This window comes from Schistocerca cancellata, chromosome 3 (assembly GCF_023864275.1).
Source record: "Schistocerca cancellata isolate TAMUIC-IGC-003103 chromosome 3, iqSchCanc2.1, whole genome shotgun sequence".
Taxonomy (NCBI): Eukaryota; Metazoa; Arthropoda; class Insecta; order Orthoptera; family Acrididae; genus Schistocerca; species Schistocerca cancellata.
In genome coordinates, this window is record NC_064628.1 from 622,557,667 (window position 1) to 622,580,132 (window position 22,466).

Below are 22,466 nucleotides of genomic sequence, written 5' to 3' on the forward strand. Positions count from 1 at the left end.
AGGACTGATGAAGTACATCGAAAAAGTTCTAAGAAAGGCAGCATGTTTTGTATTATCGCGAAATATGCAAGAGAGTGTCACAGAAATGAGACAAGATTTGGGATGGAAATCATTAAAAGAAAGGCATTTTTCATTGTGACGGAATCTTCTCACGAAATTCCAATCACCAACTTTCTCCTCCGAATGCAAAAATATTTTGTTGACACTGACCTACATATGAAGGAACGATCACCACAATAAAATAAGGGAAATCAGAGCTCGTATGGAAAGATATAGGTGTTCATTCTTTCCGCGCGCTATACAAGATTGGAATAATAGAGATTTGTGAAGGTGGTTCAATGAACCCTTTGCCAGGCACTTAGATGCGATTTGCAGAATATCGATGGAGATGGAGATGTAGACACACAGTCATGATAACAGTTCAAAGGCAGGAGTAAAAAATATGAATATTAGAAATGTATCATACACAAATGTCTTGTCTGGTGTGAGCTCTCACAGGAAAGTTCTTGAAGAATAGCATTACTATACTCAAGAACTGGGAGCGCAAGTGATTCTACAGGTTTCTTTTTCAGCTCAGGAGGAAATACCTTTTTACATTTATGGAGTGCATAAAGAGATTTGGACACCTTTTACAAACAGCAGTTGGTCGTTCTGTCTAGTATAAGTGATGGTCCAAAATTATCCCGTTCTTCAGTTCCTATCACAGAGCAAAAAATTGTTTCTGATCTGTTTATTATTAAGGATGAAATGATTCTCTGAACAGAGGTGTATTAGGTCTTTTGTAAGCTACTAAAACTGCTTGCATTTTTGATGGATTAAGTTTCAAACCTGTATTCCGTGCCCATTGTGATAAGGCAGGTATATCAGTTTGACATGCTTGATGGTTGTGCACAAATATGTTGGTCTTGCACACATGTATAACTGAGGTCATCAGTGATACTTGTCATGAGAGAGAGGGAGAGATCAGTGACATAGTATTAAGATGTAATGAGAAAAGTAATGGACCTAGTACTGATCTTTATGGGGTCCTTTACGCTACTTCTCTCCACTGTAACTGTTTTTCTCTGTTCAGTAGACACTATTGGCAGAATGTAATGTGTGAGTGGAATCAATGTACATTACTTATAGAAAAATTCTGGCTTGTGTGTTGCAAGTGGACAATGTTGGAAGCTTTGCTAAAGTCCAAAAAGCAAATAATGCTGTTCTCTTGAGTGTCCGTAGCTAGCTTCAATTCACCCGGAACTTTTATAAGAGCAGTTGTCATGCTGCAGTTTTTTGCATATACCTAATTGGTATTTGTCTAGAAAGTTATCCCAGATTAAGTGATTAGTAAATTGGCCATGATCTACATGTTCTTAAGTCTTAGACATTGCTGGGTCTGTAGCTGGAGGGTTTTTTGGCAGATTCCTTCCTGGGGAATGGTCTTGTCAGTCCCTGTTTCCAGGTTCTTGAGAAATAAGGCAAGAAATGATACAGATGCCCCTCCATGAAGAGCTTGTGAGTGATGAATTTTCTCAATTTTGTCTTGTGGTCTGTTCATGAAATGGAAGGCCCCATGTGTATATCAATAAGCTGTGGCCAAGAATGGAATTCCAGCAGCAAATGACAATAGTAAAGTTTACTGATTTGATTTTACCTGAAACTGAATGGATGCATAAAGGATAGGCACCTATGTATTTGAAATATCTGTTTTCCATTAACATTATATGATCTACAAAATGCTGGAGAGACTTTATGCAAAGCAAACAGTCTTAATGTACTTGAGCATTAAATATTATTTGATGCAATGATCCAAGGAATAAGATTTCTTGCAGACAGACTGCAAGTGGTGTCCTCCCACTTCCACAAGAAAGTTTGAAGTAAGGCTAATTTTATAAATTTATGTGATGAGCCTAATTCCTGTCTGTGTTGAAAAGTACACAGGCCATGCATGATATATCCAACATGGATCATGCAAATGCATTATAAAACTGGAACATGTATGTCCTATCACAGCCTGACACTACATCTCCTTTACACGTCGAAGTCAGGACAAGTGTCACCACATATGAGGCCCAGAGATCTCACCAAATGGGTGAAATAGATAATAGTAATTGCAACTGTAGAACATTAAAATGTGATAAGTGTGGTTACAATTGACACAAAATGTTTCCACAATTGAAAAACTGAAAAACCTGTCACTTCAACCTACAACTCAAGGCCCTGAAGTATTGATTGAAATAAAATCATCTACTAATAATAAATTCTTGCAGAATTTCTCATTGTATGAAGACATTCATCATTTAGCAGGCAGAATGTCTCCCCCCCCCCCCCCCCCAAAAAAAAAAAAAAAAGATTAACTGAGTTGTTTAGTAGAGGTGCATCAGCACTTAGCAGTGTAATGGATTACATTTGTGATGTCATTTACCCAGTGCTGAACACTACCTTAGTGTTTAAGTCCTTCCAGGTGGTTAGACATCATCAGATTTGTTCTGCTGAAAACCCATTTTAATAGCTTTCTTTTAGGGATTTCAGTATCTGGAATGTTTATCTATATAAGCACATGGTCACTGGAATGAGGGTCAGCACTGGCTTCACACTCAAGAATGTTTAAAAGGACACGGGAAAAAGACAGAATGTCAATGGCCAGCCCCCCACTCCCCCCCCCCACCCCCCACCCCCACACAAACACATGTGCAGGTGCTGACACAGGTATTCACAATGTCTATTGTGACATTGGTCTTGTTGAAAGTTTCTAGAGAGGTTTGGTACATGAGGTGCTCCCATATAGGATATTACTCATCAGCACTAGTATTTACCTTTCCTCAGCATAAAAAGAGCAAACTCTGTTCCACACTGTATGAATATCTGAGATGTTTACATATTTTCATGGAGATGTGTAGAAATGTGCTTCTTGGATGTTGATCCACATTTTCCATCATATCTTCACCACACAAGTGGTAGTTATATGACCAGATTTTGGCATTTAAAGCTCTTCATAGCCTCTGGTATATAATTCCTAATTTTGAAGCAGATGAACTCTGTTCTAGGACACATATGCAATACATGTGACTTACATACTGCAACAAATTATACGGATGGCACTTGATTTCATGTTCCCAATTTGGTTAATACCTTCTTATTGGACACATGTAATACACTACTGATCTTCCTGTTGATACAAAGGCTAGTGATGCTGAGCCTATAGGCATGTCATGTCTCTGCAATCTTGAAGGCTGAGTTCTTACAGAACACTTTTTTAAAGAAATTATAGATAGTGATCTACTGGAAACAAATAGCAAGGAGACTATTTGACAATGAATAGTGAATAGCAGTCTGTAAAAAGCTAACATGGTGAGAATTTGCGAAAGAGTGAGAAAGAGAGAGAGAGAGAGAGAGAGAGAGAGAGAGAGAGCAGCTTTGTAAACCCTCCTGGTGCATAACAAAGTATTTCTATAATAGTCCTAAGCTCCTCGTCTTCGTTAATAATAGTTCCAAAAACAATATTGTTACATCTGTTTCTTTACTAATGGCACAAGAGCTTATGTGAATTAAATTTGCACAATACCATTAGAAGAGATCAAATTGAGTATTAAAATAGCTATGAGAAATGTTGAAAAGACCTAAGTATTACATTTAATAAATTAAGCATATTTCAGAAAAGGGTAAAGAAGGTGATTTCATGCAGAATGAGCTCACACAATGACACTGAGCCAATACAACAACATATACAAATTCCTTCGCAGAATGAAAATAATCAAATACTAATGAAGCATCTTGTTGTTGTTGTGTTCTTCAGCCCAGAGACTAGTTTGATGCAACTCTCCATGCTACTGTATCCTGTGCAAGCTTCTTCATCTCGAAGTACCTACTGTGACCTACATCCTTCTGAATCTGCTTAGTGGATTCATCTCTTGGTCTCCCTGTACGATTTTTACCCTCCATGCTGCCCTCCAATACTAAATTGGTGATCCCTTGATGCCTCTGAACATGTCCTACCAACTGATCCCTTCTTCTAGTCAAGTTCCGACACAAATTCCTCTTCTCCCCAATTCTATTCAGTACCTCCTCTTAAGTTACGCGATTTATCCAGCCAATCTTCAGCATTCTTCTGTATCACCACATTTGGAAATCCTCTATTCTCTTCTAGTCTAAACTATTTATTGTCCATGTTTCACTTCCATACATGGCTACACTCCACACAAATACTTTCAGGAAAGACGGCCTGACACTTAAATCTATATTCGATGTTAACAAATTTCTCTTCTTCAGAAACGCTTTCCTTGCCATTGCCAGTCTTCATTTTATATCCTCTCTACTTCGACCATCATCAGTTATTTTGCTCCCCAAATAGCAAAACCATGTACTACTTTAAGTGTCTCATTTCCTAAACTAATTCCCTCAACATCACCTGATTTAATTCGACTACATTCTATTATCCTCATTTTGCTTTTGTTGATGTTCATCTTATATCCTCCTTTCAAGACACTGTCCATCCCGTTCAACTGCTCTTCCAGGTCCAGTGCTGTCTCTGACAGAATTAGAATATCACTGGCGAACTTCAAAGTTTTTATTTCTTCTCCATGGATTTAAATTCCTACTCTGAACTTTTCTTTTGTTTCCTTTATTGCTTGCTCAGTATAGAGATTCAATAACATCGGAGATGGGCTACAACCCTTTCTCACTCCCTTTTCAACTACTGCTCGCCTTTCATGCCCCTCGACTCTTACAACTGCCATCTGGTTTCTGTACAAATTGTAAATAGCCTTTCGCTCCCTGTATTTTACACCTGCCACCTCAGAATTTGAGAGAGAGTATTCCAGTCAACATTGTCAAAAGCTTTCTCTAAGTCTACAAATGCTAGAAACATAGGTTTGTCTTTGCTTAATCTTACTTTTAAGATAAGTCGTAGTGTATTGCCTCACGTGTTCCAACATTTCAACGGTATCCAAACTGATCTTCCACAAGGTCGGGGTCTACCAGTTTTTCCATTTGTTTGTAAAGAATTTGCATTAGCATTTTTCAGCATCTTATAATAAGGCAGCTCCAAAACTGCACTTAATATTAACACTGTACTTCGGCTAAAATGAAATGACTGTATGGCACTGACCCTATGTGGGGAAGTCTGGCCACTGAGCTGCAAGTCTTTTCAGTTGACGCCACATTGGGTGACTTGTGTGTCGATGATGATGAGGACAACACAACACACACCAAGTCCCTCAGTGGAGAAAATCTCTGACCTGGCTGGGAACTGAATCCGGGCCTGTTGTCAGAAGCACTGACCGCTCCACTACAGGGTGGACTGCTCAAGGTAAAAGTGCGCTTGCGGTGTCAACGGTTTTTTTGTTGCATGCTACAGATGGTAACTATGAGTGTGATGAACGATGGGAAGTGAATATGACAAATCATAATCACACAAGATGGCAAAACAAATCAGAAAAAAATGTTTCACAAATGTCATCATGATGTCAAGTGTATGACATTACGTGAACGCATAATGAAATGTATTGTGTGAAATGGTGTCATATATAACAGATTATTTCATAAATTTAAACTGTACTGTTAGGACACTGCCTAACCACAATCTCAGAGATCAGGACATTGTGAAGATAGGACTAACAGGGGATACTGAATGTATACAGAGAAAGGCAGCATGAATGGTCACAGGTTTGTTTAACCTATGGGAGAGTGTTACAGAGATACTGAAGGAACTGAAATGGCAGATTCCTGAAGACAGATGTAAACTATCCCGAGAAAGTCTATTAATGAAGTATCAAGAATGGGTTTTAAATGATTACTCAATGAATGTACTACAACCCTCTATGTATCACTCACAGAGGAATCGTGAGGATAAGATAAGGATAATTACTGCATGACTCAGAGGCATTCAAACAATCATTCATCCATGCTCCATATGTGAATGGAACAGGATGAAACCCTAATAGTTGATACAATGGGATATACTCTCTGCCATACACCTTACAGTGGTTTGCGGAGTACAGATGTAGAGGTAGATAATCCACAATAGCCAGATTAACAATCATTAATCTCGTAGTATCCATGTCAAAAACAAATATAGTCAACTCATATCTTCTGCCAAAACAAGTCATTAGATTCAGCAATTCTCAATGGCTTCTATATGCTATCACCCCATTAGCTGTAGCCAACACAAACAAGCTGCCAACAGCAACATGCAGTGGAAGAACGGCTGATACCATATGTGCACTTTAGCCTGTACTTGGTGTTAATATCTCATCTAATGTATAGCCTACAAATAAACAACAGCAACTGCTCTTTGACAGCTACCATCCCTTCACAAGAAATGCTCCCTTCCCCACAGTCCAGAAGTCCGTAACAAACACATCTGCTTCACCAACGAGTCCCTCCTCATCACCTACACTAAATACTTTATACAGATTTTCATCTCCCAAAATGCCCTCTCAGATCTTATCAACGTACAAATCTCCTGGCAGTATCTTTCTCTAAAATTCTCTGATTAATAAAGTCTCAATTCCAAATAACTTTTAAGTGTCTCCAGAACTATCCACGACTCAAATGTGTCGACATATTACTCAACCAAGGCTATGATTTTCTCTAATCAGGCTTCAAAATAAGATCCTCTCACTGAAATATCCTCTCCAAGCCACCCACTATAGCCTTCAGCCACACTCCTAACCTCTGTAACATATGTTTCCAACCATATGACATTCCAGACCACTACCCAACCCAAAGGGTTCTATCCTACAGTCTCTCACATTGTAAAACCTGTCCCTTGCACCCACCATCCATTACCACTTTCTCCAGCATTACCACTGGTAAATTGTGCAATATGAAAGGCATAACATGTGAACCTATGCATGTTGTTTACTAATTTACATGTGTTCACTGCACAGTATTTTAAATAGAAAAGATCACTACTAAACTGATTGAGTGGAGAATGAACAAAGAATTGTCCATTTTAGGGACATTCAGTATGCCGTCACTGGGCACGCTCTGCAACACAACTTCAGGGACTTGAGTGCTTACAACGTTACATGGGCTATTTGGTTCCTGCAGCCAATACTAGGCTCACTGAACCTCAGAGATAATAGCTTGGTCTCTAACATATCCTTGATACTTGCCACCCTCCTTGACATAACCTCTGTTAACATACAATCTCCTAACTCCTCCTGACATAACCTCTGTTAACATACAGTCTCCTAACTCCTATTATTATTACATATTTTATTTATTTATTCAGTTACTTTTTTTACTTCTTTTATATCTTCATTTCCCTCTCCCATGGCTTCCCAAATCATCTTTTCAGTTTTTAAATACACTACTCATTTCACTTCTTAGTTCTGTTCCTTTATCCACCTTTATTCCTTGCTCTGTTGTTATACCATCGGTGAACTGAAACTTTGTTTTTGCTGAATGTCAAATTAGCAAACCACTGACTTGGCAGGTGATGTTTGAAGTGATCACTGCCTCAAGTAGAAACTATGGATAACAGTCATTTAATGCTGGCCCCTATTTTGACTGGAACAGAGGTGGGAATCTTCCTACACGTCGGTCTGGGGGCCTGAATATGATGTAATATAGTGCTGAAACTGGTAGTCCAATAAAATGACAATTTGGAAATTGAGATGGCTGAAAGCTGTTTGATTTGACATTCCGTACTGACAGCCGGGGCCTTAAAACCATCTGTGAAGCAATGGACATATAGAGACTTTGTTTTCGCTTGTCTGCTTGTTCTCACAACAGAGTCGCTCTCATTCTGGGATCTAAGTTACCTGCCCTTTTATGTTCCCAGCCTATTCCTCTTTGCTGCCTAAGGAAGGAACCAATAGTTCTGATACATAAGAATATTTTTTCCACTTTGATGTGTGTCTACTGGCAGTACTGGACTTTGATATACTGAAGGAAAGTACTAGCCAGCTACTACGTCTCTTTGTAATTTTATAGTTTTCTCAAGTGAATTTTCCTTATACACTTAATAAACATATTCATTTTCTTGATACAATATTAGTGCAAACTGATATGTAGAAGTTTTGGTGCAATACAGGAAAAAATATGTTTAAAAATATGGTTGCTGATGGCAGCATATCTACTAAAGGAATGTGGTGCCAGATACCAATAAAAGTGACACTTTCCTTCTGGCGAGCCTTTTCTTTAGGCCTATAAATATACACAAAAATAAATACAAATTTCGAAAACTGTAATATACTATGAATGACATGAGGAGCCATTTGCGTCAGTTAGTGCAAAGTAATATTCAGATACTACTCTACTGGATTAAACATATAAAATGCACAAAAAGCAGATAGTTTGTCTGGAACTCAAACATTACTCTGCTCAATAAAAAAAGGACAAAAGCATAAAAATATAAATTAAGTTGCAGGAAAAAATCTGGATTTATCATCACATGTATAGTTTATGCAAAGCATTCTTTTTTTATATAAAAAAAAGATGGAGACTATTTCTGACTTTTAACTGGAACGAACAAGATTGTGTAAATAATCTTATATGTGAAACTTTCATATAATGACTTCCAAATATTTTACCTTAGAGAGAGACCTAATACAGTCACTGCTCACAGAAAAATATTAGAGTATTTTATGAATGGTTGGCAATATGCTGTTCATCTCACTTGGAAAAAAAAGTGTTTACTATGAATTAACCTAAAGTATAAATAATGTGTACTACACATGCAAACAAAGTCGACACTCAGCGCTGTGGCTGATGGGAGCGACTGTAAAGGCATTTCCCGTTTACAGTCGCTCCCATCAGTCACCGAGCTGAGTGTCAACTTTGTTTGTGTGAATGTTATTACTAAGCATCATCAGCAAATTATAGGAACATGAAACATATGTTTCATACTGCCACTGATGGAAACTTTTTAGTAAAGCATGTTGTGTCTCTCTCAGGACATTCTTTTTTCAGAATAATGGATATGAAACAAGAGAAAACTCAAATGGAGTGGCATTGTTAACCATAATATGCACTGTTATAGAGGCTGAAACTATACAACGATCATCTCTTAATACACTATTACCTTCCTATGTGATTATATTACTGGAACATAGATCATAATTATTTTATTATTAGTTATTAACTGTGTCAAATTGTTTTCTTAGGTCTAGAGTTCAACAAAAGCTGCAAGAAATACGATTTGATGCTTATCCATGTGGTATTATTCAAAGCAACACAAAAAAAAATAAAATTACAGTATAAGTTTTTCAGTGTTAGTTTTTTGGTTTATATTCATCGCCAGGTAACAAAAATATGGTATTTCATCCAGGACTTTCCATTGTGTGACATTAAAAATAAGTCATTCGACGTGCAACACTTGTGCCTGGGTACACACTCAACACCAGACTGTCAGTAAACAAATGTATGTACATATGCATAATACAAACCTCATCAAGATCTGTGGGACACAGAAACCGTAGTTGAAGATTTGTTAAACTGCAAAGGGGTACCGGTTTAGTCATGCAGGATTTTTGATTTAACGGATATCCAGCATACCTTGAACAAATTTTAATTACATCAGAAAATATTTTCTCGAAACATAATGAAGATGTTTTTGAGATATCTGCGTACCTTAAACTGTCTTACCACTTAATTCCGGCCATGAACGGCCCATTTATCAGCTATGCATATTTTATTTTGCACATAGTTTTCTTTTTAAATTGCTCTGCGACTGCCGATTCCAATTTTATCACATTTAGAACGCACTAAGTATCGCAGCAACATATATTAACCTTAAATGTCATCATCTTCGACTTCCGAGAAACATTTCTATCACTTCCTAAATGTCTAAAATGATTATCAACGTTTTCACAAACTGTCAAGGCCAACTCCAAACCAATGGTAAAATTTTTATCAACAGTTTAATACCGATGATGTGACATAAATACAAACTGTATACAAACATTCAAGACACTATTCTACGGTATCAAAGATAAGATAAACATCGAAAACCTGCAAGTGCGACAGAAGTAAATGATTACGAGATACCATTAATAAATTGATTCGAATTTAAAGAAGTTTGTCTTTAACTAAAGAAGTCTGTCATAAACTAATAAATATCGCCCATCTCAGTATCGCCCATTGAAGAACCCAGGTAAAACGATATTTCCGTTGCCTAATAAGGCTTTGGTTCTTTCTGGTACGAAGGGGAAATATGACATCTTCTCTTTATGAACATCTTTGTTCTGTGGCACATAATCTGTGGTTGAGGCGGTAGTGGTAGTGTTTACGATTTAATTGAAGTCCGTATTAATCGTGGGAAATGGCAAGCTCGAATTCGGCTACTTTTCAGCCGGTACGTGCATTGGGTAGATGACAAAATACTTCTTTCTTTTTACTATTTGTCCTTTCTTAAGTAAGTTTAATGTCGTATTTAGTAGTGTGACATGAAACAGTTTAATAACAGTTCCATATATTACCTTCGTTCTAGGATTCAGACGTTCACATCTCGTATGACGACCAGCAAAAGATAAATGAATTTGCAAGACATAATGCAAGGCTCGAAGATTATAAGGATGAACTGAAATCAAAGCAGGTGGGTCATATAACATTCATACAGTATTATGCTAAGAATAATTTAGATAATTTTCCCTCAAGCTCCTTGTAAATGGCACACACTTTCCTGTACCAATCTTTGGGTTTTAGAAAATGTATACTTAATGTTACAGTCACCCAAGAACCGATCCTACACAGTTCCTATGGTTGATTATATTACACTGAGACAGTTACAAATTTTTACGCTTTTCGTCAAAAATTGATATTTGAAGTTATGTGGATGCAGTTCTCTCCAACTTAACAAGTTTATCATTTCACTTATAACCCTCTGGATTCGGCAGTGGGTGCCGAATCCAGACAAAACAATATGTGCTTTTGTTTATGAGGTTTGTAGTAGTTTTACCCATTCATGAAACTTTGCTTTTAGTAGTTATAGAGGAGCAATGACTTGCTTGCTCTTGCTTCCAAAATTGGAGCCGGGCGCGCCGCGGTTTTTTACACCCGGATGGGCTATACTGTTCTTAGTTATTTAACAGTTTCTGTAATTTCAATAATATATTGGGAACCTAAAATTTAAGTTACAAGGATAGTAGTCCTATTTTCAGAATACAGAAGTGTGTTATAAGAATTATAACTGGTGTTAATTCAAGAACATCCTGCAAATACCTTTTCAAAACGTGCACATTTTGACTACTACTCCACAATACAAATATCTAGTAATGTCGTTAGTCATTGCCAATATTCTCTATTCCTGAAAAATAGTTAAAAGCAACACTAGGATCAAAAATGTCTACAAAGACCTCAGTTTGTTAACATTAGCATAGAAAGGAGTTAGATATATATTGTTCTTGTCGTCATCTTCAGTATGAAGACTGGTTTGATGCAGCACTGCATGCTATCAAGATTGTTATTGTCCATTGATTATATGAGATGACATAATCTTCGTTTAAGATGCATATAATAAAAAATTTGTGGCACTGTATACAACTGATATACAAGCAATTTGGAAATACCATAAATATTGAGGCAGTGAATGTAGTGTTCAGTACACATATAAGCCACTAATTCGGTACACACAGTTAACACACAAAGCTCCTAAATAAGAAATATATTGAATCAGTTGACTCCACCTAGCTGCCCAGCCCTCTCTCCACATTATCCCCGTATGTCCGACTCATTATTTCCATTCTGTGTCCTGTTTGTGAAGGCCTTTGTGAGACTTTCAGCATACTGGGCAAGGGAGCTCTCTCTGCAGATATGCCATCTGTGGGTTACCAGCTGTATGGGAGGGATTTTTTGATGCAGAAGGGATGGCAGCTGTTGGAATGCAGGTATTGTGTGTGGTTGGTGGGTTTAATGTGGACAGCGATGTAGATGGAGCAGAGAGGAGGTGGTAAACATCCAGGAAGGTAGCACACTGAGTTGACGAGGACCAGGTGGTGAATTGGATGGAAGAGAAGATAAGGTTGTGAAGGAATGAGGATAGGGTGCAGAAAGATAGGGCAGGGGTATATTGTGACAGGGATGCTGTTGGGACAAATATGGGAAATGAGCAAATGAAGGTGTTAGGTAATTGTTATCTGGTTAACAGAAAAAGATGCACAAACGTGTACAAATATGCAAAATACGCAAAACTGCACTATAGTTTTGACTTGATACACTTCAAATGCTGTTGTCCTTATCACATGACGAAGTAAATATGTGAATCAGGCCTGTGGATCATCAGAGGTTTTCCAACCTGGTTTAAACTAACAAGAAAGACGTGCAAGTGTTTGAATACTGCAAGGGAATTATACCTGCTGCTTGCCCCAAAGAAGTATATAAAATCCATTGGACATGCTGTCAAGTGTATATAGGGAGTACAAAAAGAAGCATTAACACCTGACTAAAGAAACACAAAAGCAGTTTGATCTGGGAAGCAGGGATAAATTGGCATTTAGGGATTTTCCTCAGACCAGAAAACCACATTCCACCTGTGTGTGCTGCGATATATTGCACATTGATTAGAAAAAACCCTCGTGAACAAGACAGGGCATTTGGAAATTGTGCAACAAAGCACAACAGGCTGGAACTTGCTAGTCCATGCCGCATTCAGATGATTCATTCACAAACATCAATGTAATTCCTTTCTTTTTCAAATCTGTTTGTGTGGTCATGCATTGACGATCACAATACTTGAAGTTCAGCTACTCTTTTACAAATGATTCGCAATTGTACAAAGTCAGGAGGGGTACCTGGATACCATATAGAATTTGCTTATCAACACAAGTGTCGTTGTTGGAGCCATCAGTATGGATTTGGATTGCTTCGGGATGCTCTCTTAAAGACCTGTGTGAAAATTTTATCATTTATTTGTGTGTTGTACCTAAAAAGGGGATGCCATTGTGTGGAATAGTTTTTATAGATGTTACATCAAAATGTTTGAGGCAGGGTTGCCTTTCAGTTTCCATGGAATACCAGTTATTATCCAATTACATTGTTACTAATGGAGATGCATCCATTTAAGTATTTTATTGTTAAATTTGAAGCAACTGGTTTGATGTTGGTTCCACTTTAAATCTTTAAAAAGACGTTAGCACAGAGGTTGTTCCATTTGAAGTTAATTGGAGGATATTTCAACCTACATTGTGTTTGTTGTAGAGGAGTGTATAGTTTCATCATTCTCTCCTTTGAAAGTCATTAAAGCTTGTACATTTGTGAAGTACAGAAGTTCCACTTTTGATGTATTTTCATCTTTACATTTTACACATCTCCACTCACTGAAGTCCGAACTTCAGTATCAGATTCGGTGGTTCACAGTGGATTTGTGGGACTGATAGTTTCTTGTTATTTTATTTAGTTTCTCCTACACCATTTTCTGCATAATAGTGGATGGGGGAACAGTGACAAATTTCTGGAACTGGTGTAGAGAGCTTTGGAACACTTACATATGATTTTTCTGGTAGTTGCAGAACACACTTATAGGTAAAGGTGTCTCTTTATGCAGGGTGCCTTCCTGAGAATTTAACTCGCATTCCTGTCTGTGAATATGGTGCACTGTTTCCCTGAGCTGGACATATACATTTGCCACATGTGGATTAGCCTTTACATGTCAAGGTGGTATGCTCGTGTACTATACTCTCAGTTGGTTATGTAAGGCTGGATCTTATGTCACAAATTGTTCATTTCCATAACTGATTTCTCAACTGATTTAGCGCCTCTTTACAGTCAATATACATTCTTTTTTTACAAGTCATTCTGTATTACTGGAAAGGACATTTTGTAGCTCGGCTTTGCTGGGTTAGTTCCACTTTTGACTGGACTCAATGAGAGGTGCTGGTATTTACTAGCAGAGTACTACTACACAATCTTTTCATCCATGTCTGATGTAATTATTGAAGGTCTTTTTCTATGAACATGAAGGCATCCTGTTTGAAACTAGATAGATGCTATGGTTTATCAGAAGTGCTCTGTCCGATTTGGTGTTGATACCTGCTACTGATTCACCCATCCCATTGAGAATGTTAGAATTCCCATGAAATTTCACTTCAACATGATTTTGAAACTGAATAGATTTTGTGGTTTACCAGAAGTGCTCGTGTTTCATTAGGTGTTGGTAGCTGCCAGTGATACATCCATTCCATTGGGAATTTTTAATTCCTGTGGAATGTATCTGTCATAAAATCATGTTTCCTCCAAAAGGAAGTTCTTCATGTCACAGTAAGATAATACAAGTGGTTTGCCAAGCCTCTGTCCAATCATTGTTGACCAAGACTCCTGGCAGGAGAATACTTTATCATCCAGAGATCCTTGTCAGAAAATTTCATAGATTTACCAGAATTGTGATCATCTTAAGTACTTTCATTGCATTTCCACGAAATACTAACATTTCTGTAAATTGACCTGGTCATATGTAATTGTTGTAAAATCGCTGGCTTGTGGGCCACTGCAATCTTGCCCCCCCCCTCCCCCCCCCCCTCCCCCCCCCCCCACACACACACATATTTGAACTTCTGTATCTCTCCTTGGTCTTGTGATACAAAACTCATATACAATGAAATCATATGATGGTGGGTGAAGCATGCCATTACATAAGTAACCTGATGTTCCACATAGTTCAGTCATTGGAGGCCTAGAGGTTTTTGACCACCTGATGTTGCGCCAGGTCACAGCATACGTACTTTGTTGTGAAAATGCTAGTTAAAAGAGCTTCCAGTGCATGCAAATCTCTTGAAGCCAACCAGATTATGGTGCAAATCTTTTTATAGTGCATAGTGTCTGTAAAGAAGTTAAAAAAGCAACATTTTGAATTTTAATGGTGAAATTTAGCTTAGGCCTAGTTAAAACAATGCATTGTTGAAGTTATTCATGAATCAAGAGCATATGCAGTATTATTTGTACTTGTATAATTTCATGAATTTTTTTAACAGTTTACATGTTCAGAGTAGACGATTACAATGCCAGCCAAAGATTTTTTTTTTCAAATGTTACTAGAATGCAAAAGAAAATAGTTTTTGATTCTGCACCATATGGCTCTATTACATTGGATGCTGAACGTTCCCGGAGAACAACAAAAACAACCTTCTCAAAACTAGTGTAAGAAAAAAAACACCAGTGAAAATTTCTGCTGTATCATTTCTGAACTCTAATGTGATCTGTATGTTGGGAGGGGGGCTCATTAAATATATTTTGCTTTTTCACACACTGTACTCATTTAATCCATTGTCATGTAAACCAGTGCTGTGAGACGTAGTAAAAATTGATAAATTAAATGTTTTACCAACCAAAATCTTTAAGTACTTGCAGTTTCCAAAGGGAAGTGCCTCAACCAGTGCAGACTCATTTGAACGAAGTTGGCATATTTTGCTTAGATCTGCCACTGCTGATGATAAAAATAGTGAATGTACAAGTTGCTGATGGTAACACATGAAAGGGCATCTGCTTCTCACTTAAAGCAAAATACGTTTTTAGATACTTTGTGTTTGAAGTGATAAGTTACGTACCAGTTCCGGCATGTTATCACTCATTGTACCAGACACACATATTACAAATGTGACAATGTATAACTAACAACAGTACAAGAAATATTAAGTTTTCAGGAGATAGACTTTTCGGCACTAAATGTATGTGTTTTAACAACAGAGATGCTTTCAGTGTAACAGATGATGGGTGTTAGGTATTGTGTTGCAACTGATTCAGTTTCCAGCAGGATATACATATTAAAAATACCTCATCAATGTAATACCATTTGCTGGGATGAAACCACAAGGATATTGTAAAATTTGTAGTTGTGTGTGTGTGTGTGTGTGTGTGTGTGTGTGTGTGTGTGTGTGTGTGTGTGAAGAAATGGACATTTGGAGTCACTCAGTGGAGTTAGTTCTCCATCTAGATGATGTAGAGATTACTGAGTAATGCAAACATAAACAATACTGCTGTAAAACGGTAGAGCACGTGCCTGTGAAAGGCAAAGGTCCCGAGTTCAAGTCTTGGTCTGGCCCGCAGTTTTAATCTGCCAGAAACTTTCATGTCAGCGCACACTCTGCTGCAGAGTGAAAATGTCATTCTGGAATACTGCTGTAAATTGGGAATTTTTTGGTAAAGATATTTTTCTGTAACATTCTGTGAAGTTTCATTTGTTCATTAAATTTCTGTGTACTGTCAAGTTAATAGGATGCGAATTTACATTTTTGTTACAGAACCAGCTGAAGAATTTGGAGGAGGCATGTGATGAATTGACGCTAATGGACCCAACAGAATTTGTTCCATATTTTATGGGTGAAGTTTTCATCAATCAAGATATTGAACAAACAGAGGTACTTAGAATAATATAATATATATTTTATACTTTTTGAATTATTATTATTTGAATTAATTTATATTACAATGATTTCCAGAAAATGTTGGAGGAAGCCAAAAACAAGATTTTATCAGAAACAAAGGATTTGGAGGATAAATGCAGTAATATAAAAAACCAAATGAGTGAACTGAAAACTTACCTTTATGCTAAATTTGGAAATCACATAAACCTTGAAGCAGATGATGACTGAGCCTTTCCCTGTGAGAGATTGTTTGTACTTACATTTTCTTGTTTTACACTGTCATACGTGGTGATATTTGTTTCAAAAGAACACTGTGCTTCATTTTTTGTAGTCCCTGAGTGAACGGTGATGTATGATTAAACAAAAGTATTACCTCTCAAACTATGAACACTGTTTCACTTTATTTTAATATGTGCTATATTTGAATTTATCATCTGAGAGGAGTGATGTCCATGATACCTTCCAAATGGGCTTCATATATATACTCTTATTTTTAGAAAAATATGTGCGAGAATAATAAGTGCTTAATAGTGTTACATTTGTCATACCTGTGCCTGTTACGCTAAATAATTTTGATTTGCAAAGAATTGTTATTCTATGTTAGGAAATTCATTTGTTTGATACTGTTGGTGTAACCACCTGTGTAAATAGCTGACTTATACTCGGAACACTCGGCAATATTAATTACATTTCTGCATCATTTTCTCTAACCTTAAAAAATAAATTTGAAAGTTAGTTTGAATGCCACAGTGTTTTACTAGACATTGTTCTCCCCTCCCCCTACCCTCCCCCTACCCTCCCCCTACCCTCCCCCTACCCTCCCCCTACCCTCCCCCTACCCTCCCCCTACCCTCCCCCTACCCTCCCCCTACCCTCCCCCTACCCTCCCCCTACCCTCCCCCTACCCTCCCCCTACCCTCCCCCTACCCTCCCCTCCCCCCCATGAGGGACTAATGAAGTGTATTAGGAGGTTGAAAATAGTTTTCAACTGGTTGAAATTACCACTCTCTTCCAAAATTGCAAGACAAGGAGACACAGATAAGTGTCAGCTGGACTATGTCATGGTTAGATAAAGATACAGAAACAAAATTCTAAAAAAGACAACCACTGAATACATACTTCAAAATGGACAGCATTTGAATGATGTGATTTCCAGTCCTGTACAACTTAATTCTGAGCTTCAAATAAAGTTTCGTAATATTCTTTCAGTTTCGCAATTATTTCAGATTTTCTCTTCTCTGTGGTGCACTTAGTTTTGATGAACAGTTTGTTGTCGATTAAGAGGATAAAGAAAGAATATACAATGGAGTCTAATGCAGAAAATTTAAGACAAAATTATAGGGAATTGGAAGTTCTCAGAGGTAGTGACTAATGGCCTAAGTAAAAGTATTAGTAGTGTTTCAGTAGATGAGTCAAATATAGTAAACAAAGAAACAATTGAGGCCAGACAGAGCACTAACAAGAAGAATAGAGGCTAAATTAGGATGAATGAGGAACATATGTTAAGGTACTGAGGAAAATGTGGTTTTAGAAAAAATTGACAGTGTAATGGAACTTCAGAAAAATACTACTAGATGTTGGTGAAAAATGTGGAAGAAGTGGAAGAAATACATGTTCCAGTAATGCAGTCAGTGCATTAAATTGTTTGAATAGAAACAAATAAGGTGTTGATGTATACATTTAAAGGTGTATAAACTGGGTTATTTGAACTGGCATAAAAATCTATGAAACAGATGTGTTACTATCAGATTTCCAGAAAAGCTAGCAATTTGCCACAGAAGGCACATAATAGTACCATAAATGTAAATAATGTTGGGACAATGGAAGGTGTCAACGGAAGAAAATGCTGACCCACAAGAGCTTTACTGCATGTTATATATTTTGTTAAATTCAAAGATAAGAACATAAAGACAATAAAACAAAGCAATTCATCCAATAAACAGCATTTTCTAATGGTGCATGTGGAACTGTGTTACCAGCATGATGTGCATTTAATAACACAAGAGATAAAGTGATCAAACTAATACTTACTAAATGAAGGGTTATCACTTTCTTCCATCAACCCGTTCAATTAATCTAACAAGTCAAGCTTGTAAACTGTTGACCAGAATATAAATAAAAATTAGACATATGGATGAAGAAGAGCTTAGTGTCAGGATGGAAAAAGGTGCTGGAGGAACAATCCAGACCTTTTATAATATGGGGGGGGGGGGTGTATCTGTTGGGAGACCAGACAAACGTGTGGTTCCTGAAGAGGGGCAGCAGCCTTTTCAGTAGTTGCAGGGGCAACAGTCTGGATGGTTGACTGATCTGGCCTTGTAACACTAACCAAAAAGGCCTTGCTGTGCTGGTGCTGCGAACGGCTGAAAGCAAGGGGAAACTACAGCTGTAATTTTTCCTGAGGGCATGCAGCTTTACTGTATGGTTAAATGATGATGGCGTCCTCTTGGGTAAAATATTCCGGAGGTAAAATTGTCCCCCATTCGGATCTCCTGGCGGGGACTACTCAAGAGGACATCATTATCAGGAGAAAGAAAACTGGCATTCTACGGATCGGAGTGTGGAATGTCAGATCCCTTAATCGGGCAGGTAGGTTAGAAAATTTAAAAAGGGAAATGGATAGGTTAAAGTTAGATATAGTGGGAATTAGTGAAGTTCGGTGGCAGACAGAACAAGACTTTTGGCCAGGTGAATACAGGGTTATAAATACAAAATTATATAGGGGTAATGCAGGAGTTGGTTTAATAATGAATAAAAAAAAATAGGAGTGCGGGTAAGCTACTACAAACAGTATAGTGAACGCCTTATTGAGGCCAAGATAGACACAAAGCCCACGCCTACTACAGTAGTACAAGTTTATATGCCAACTAGCTCTGCAGATGACGAACAAATTGAAGAAATGTATGATGAAATAAAAGAAATTATTCAGATAGTGAAGGGAGACAAAAATTTAATAGTCATGGGTGACTGGAATTCAGTAGTAGGAAAAGGGAGAGAAGGAAACATAGTAGGTGAATATAGATTGGGGGTAAGAAATAAAAGAAGAAGCCGTCTGATAGAATTTTGCACAGAGCATAACTTAATCATAGCTAACACTTGGTTCAAGAATCATAAAAGAAGGTTGTATACATGGAAGAATCCTGGAGATACAAGAAGGTATCAGATAGATTATATAATGGTGAGACAGAGATTTAGGAACCAGGTTTTAAAATGTAAGACATTTCCAGGGGCAGATGTGGATTCTGACCACAATCTATCGGTTATGAACTGTAGATTAAAACTGAAGAAACTGCAAAAAGGTGGGAATTTAAGGAGATGGGACCTGGATAAACTGACTAAACCAGAAGTTGTACAGTGTTTCAGGGAGAGCATAAGGGAACAATTGACAGGAATGGGGGAAAGAAATACAGTAGAAGAAAAATGGGTAGCTCTGAGGGTTGAAGTATTGAAGGCAGCAGAGGATAAAGTAGGTAAAAAGATGAGGGCTAGTAGAAATCCTTGGGTAGCAGAAGAAATATTGAATTTAATTGATGAAAGGAGAAAATATAAAAATGCAGTAAGTAAAGCAGGCAAAAAGGAATACAAACGTCTCAAAAATGAGATCGACAGGAAGTGCAAAATGGCTAAGCAGGGATGGCTAGAGGACAAGTGTAAGGATGTAGAGGCTTATCTCACTAGGGGCAAGATAGATACTGCCTATAGGAAAATTAGAGACCTTTGGAGAAAAGAGAGCCACTTGTATGAATATCAAGAGCTCACATGGAAGCCCAGTTCTAAGCAAAGAAGGGAAAGCAGAAAGGTGGAATGAGTATATAGAGGGTCTGTAAGGGTGATGTACTTGAGGACAATATTATGGAAATGGAAGAGGATGTAGATGAAGATGAAATTAGAGATACAATACTATGTGAAGAGTTTGACAGAGCACTGAAAGACCTGAGTCGAAACAAGGCCCCGGAAGTAGACAACATTCCATTAGAACTACTGACGGCCTTGGGAGAGCCAGTCCTGACAAAACTCTACCATCTGATGAGCAAGATGTATGAGATATGCGAAATACCCTCAGACTTAAAGAAGAATATAATAATTCCAATCCCAAAGAAAGCAGGTGTTGACAGATGTGAAAATTACCGAACTATCAGTTTAATAAGTCACAGCTGCAAAATACTAACGTGAATTATTTACAGACAAATGAAAAAACTTGTAGAAGCCGACCTCGGGGAAGATCAGTTTGGATTCCGTAGAAATATTGGTACACATGAGGCAATACTGACCCTACATCTTATCTTAGAAGAAAGATAATGAAAGGCAAACCTACGTTTCTAGCATTTGTAGACTTAGAGAAAGCTTTTGATAATGTTGACTGGAATACTCTCTCTCAAATTCTAAAGGTGGCAGGGGTAAAATACAGGGAGCGAAAGGCTTTTTACAATTTGTACAGAAAGCGGATGGCAGTTATAAGAGTCAAGGGGAATGAAAGGGAAGCAGTGGTTGGGAAGGGAGTGAGACAGGGTTGTAGCCTCTCCCTGATATTATTCAATCTGTATATTGAGCAGGCAGTAAAGGAAACAAAAGAAAAATTCGGAGTAGGTATTAAAATCCATGGAGAAGAAATAAAAACTTTGAGGTTCGCCGATGACATTGTAATTTTGTCAGAGACAGCAAAGGACTTGCAAGAGCAGTTGAACAGAATGGACAATGTCTTGAAAGGAGAGTATAAGATGAACATCAATGAAAGCGAAACAAGGATAATGGAATGTAGTCGAATTAAGTCGGGTGATGCTGAGGGAATTAGATTGGGAAATGATACACTTAAAGTAGTAAAGGAGTTTTGATATTTGGGGAGCAAAATAACTGATGATGGTCGAAGTAGAGAGGATATAAAATGTAGACTGGCAATGGCAAGGAAAGTGTTTCTAATGAAGAGAAATTTGTTAACATCGAGTATAGATTTAAGTGTCAGGAAGTCGTTTCTGAAAGTATTTGTATGGAGTGTAGCCATGTATGAAAGTGAAACATGGACGATAAATAGTTTGGACAAGAAGAGAATAGAAGCTTTCGAAATGTGGTGCTACAGAAGAATGCTGAAAATTAGATGGGTAGATCACATAACTAATGAGGAGGTATTGAATAGAATTGGGGAGAAGCAGAGTTTATGGTACAACTTGACTAGAAGAAGGGACCGGTTGGTAGGACATGTTCTGAGGCATCAGGGGGTCACAAATTTAGCATTGGAGGGCAGGGTGGTTGGTAAAAATTGTAGAGGGAGACCAAGAGATGAATACACTAAGCAGATTCAGAAGGATGCAGATTGCAGTAAGTACTGGGAGATGAAGCTTGCACAGGATACAGTAGCATGGAGAGCTGCATCAAACCAGTCTCAGGACTGAAGACCACAACTACAACAACAACAACAACAACAACAACAACAACAAGAGTGATAGGTTGTGCTCTTAGAGATTTAGAGCTTCTTAAAATAATAATAATAATTTACGATGTGTGCCTATGCCCCAGTGGATGATGCAGATGAAGTGGAAGAGGGTGGATTTCACTCCAGCCTGGAAATCAGCAAAGTACAAAGGCATGATGTATAAATGATCCTTGAGTATCTGAATGCAAAATAGGGAAAGTAGTAGTATATATAAACACAGTAGGAAAAGATAGCCTCCATCAAATTAGTGGCTAAGGCTGCTAGACTGCTGTTGGGATGGAGGTGGTGATAAGCACATGGCATCCAAGGAGAGATATTAAGAAGTGCACGTGGGTATCACCTGATGGAGTTACAAGAAATCAGATAGATCGTGTAATTATAGATAAATGACACACATTGGACATTATGGAAGTCAGTAGTCATAGAGGGGTGGACGGAGAGACAGGTCATTACATAATGTGGATCGCATACATGTAGAAGATAGGTGTGGCAAGGAACAAAAACAATAAAGGAAAAGTGAAATACAGTATAGGAAGTTTTGAAATTGTAGAAAAGCAGGAAGACTACAAGAAGGAATTAGATTCTCGAGACAAGAAAAAGCACAGGAAAGAAAGGGCATGTGGAAATCAAATGGAGCTTCAGAAAACAATCATCTGTGTAGCCACAGAGGAAGTGCTAGGGAGGTAGAATATCAACATATAAGGTGTTTAGTAAGATTTTAGCCTCTTGATTAGAATGCTGGGTAGAAACAATAC

At 37.8% G+C, this 22,466-nt stretch overlaps 2 protein-coding genes across 3 annotated transcripts in view; one reads left to right on the forward strand and one right to left on the reverse strand.

Moving 5' to 3' along the window:
• The window catches only part of LOC126175535 (N-alpha-acetyltransferase 60), a 92,386-nt gene extending 82,393 nt beyond the window's left edge, over window positions 1–9,993 (reverse strand). The window contains exons 1-2 of one of the 2 annotated variants that reach the window (XM_049922368.1): window positions 9,562–9,993; window positions 9,378–9,486 (exon numbers count right to left, since the gene is read on the reverse strand). In XM_049922368.1, coding sequence (XP_049778325.1) covers window positions 9,378–9,452 — 75 coding nt within the window. In that variant the 5' untranslated portion in view covers window positions 9,453–9,486; window positions 9,562–9,993. The remainder of the gene's footprint in view (window positions 1–9,377; window positions 9,487–9,561) is intronic. The other variant, XM_049922367.1, reaches the window with a different exon arrangement.
• Window positions 9,994–10,128: 135 nt separating this feature from the next.
• On the forward strand, window positions 10,129–17,026 carry LOC126175536 (probable prefoldin subunit 4). The gene is made up of 4 exons (XM_049922369.1): window positions 10,129–10,285; window positions 10,421–10,525; window positions 16,161–16,277; window positions 16,359–17,026. Exons 1-4 carry the CDS (start codon window positions 10,253–10,255, stop codon window positions 16,509–16,511), a joined length of 408 nt encoding a protein of 135 aa, XP_049778326.1. The 5' UTR covers window positions 10,129–10,252; the 3' UTR covers window positions 16,512–17,026.
• The last annotated feature ends 5,440 nt before the right edge of the window (window positions 17,027–22,466 follow it).

What these genes read in the sequence shown, in the direction of transcription:
- LOC126175536 (XM_049922369.1), top strand. Translation starts at nt 10,253, where the DNA reads ATGGCAAGCTCGAATTCGGCTACTTTTCAGCCG. An exon ending in ATTCGGCTACTTTTCAGCCG is followed by an intron (nt 10,286 to 10,420) that starts GTACGTGCATTG and finishes CCTTCGTTCTAG; the next exon opens with GATTCAGACGTTCACATCTC. An exon ending in ATGAACTGAAATCAAAGCAG is followed by an intron (nt 10,526 to 16,160) that starts GTGGGTCATATA and finishes TTTTTGTTACAG; the next exon opens with AACCAGCTGAAGAATTTGGA.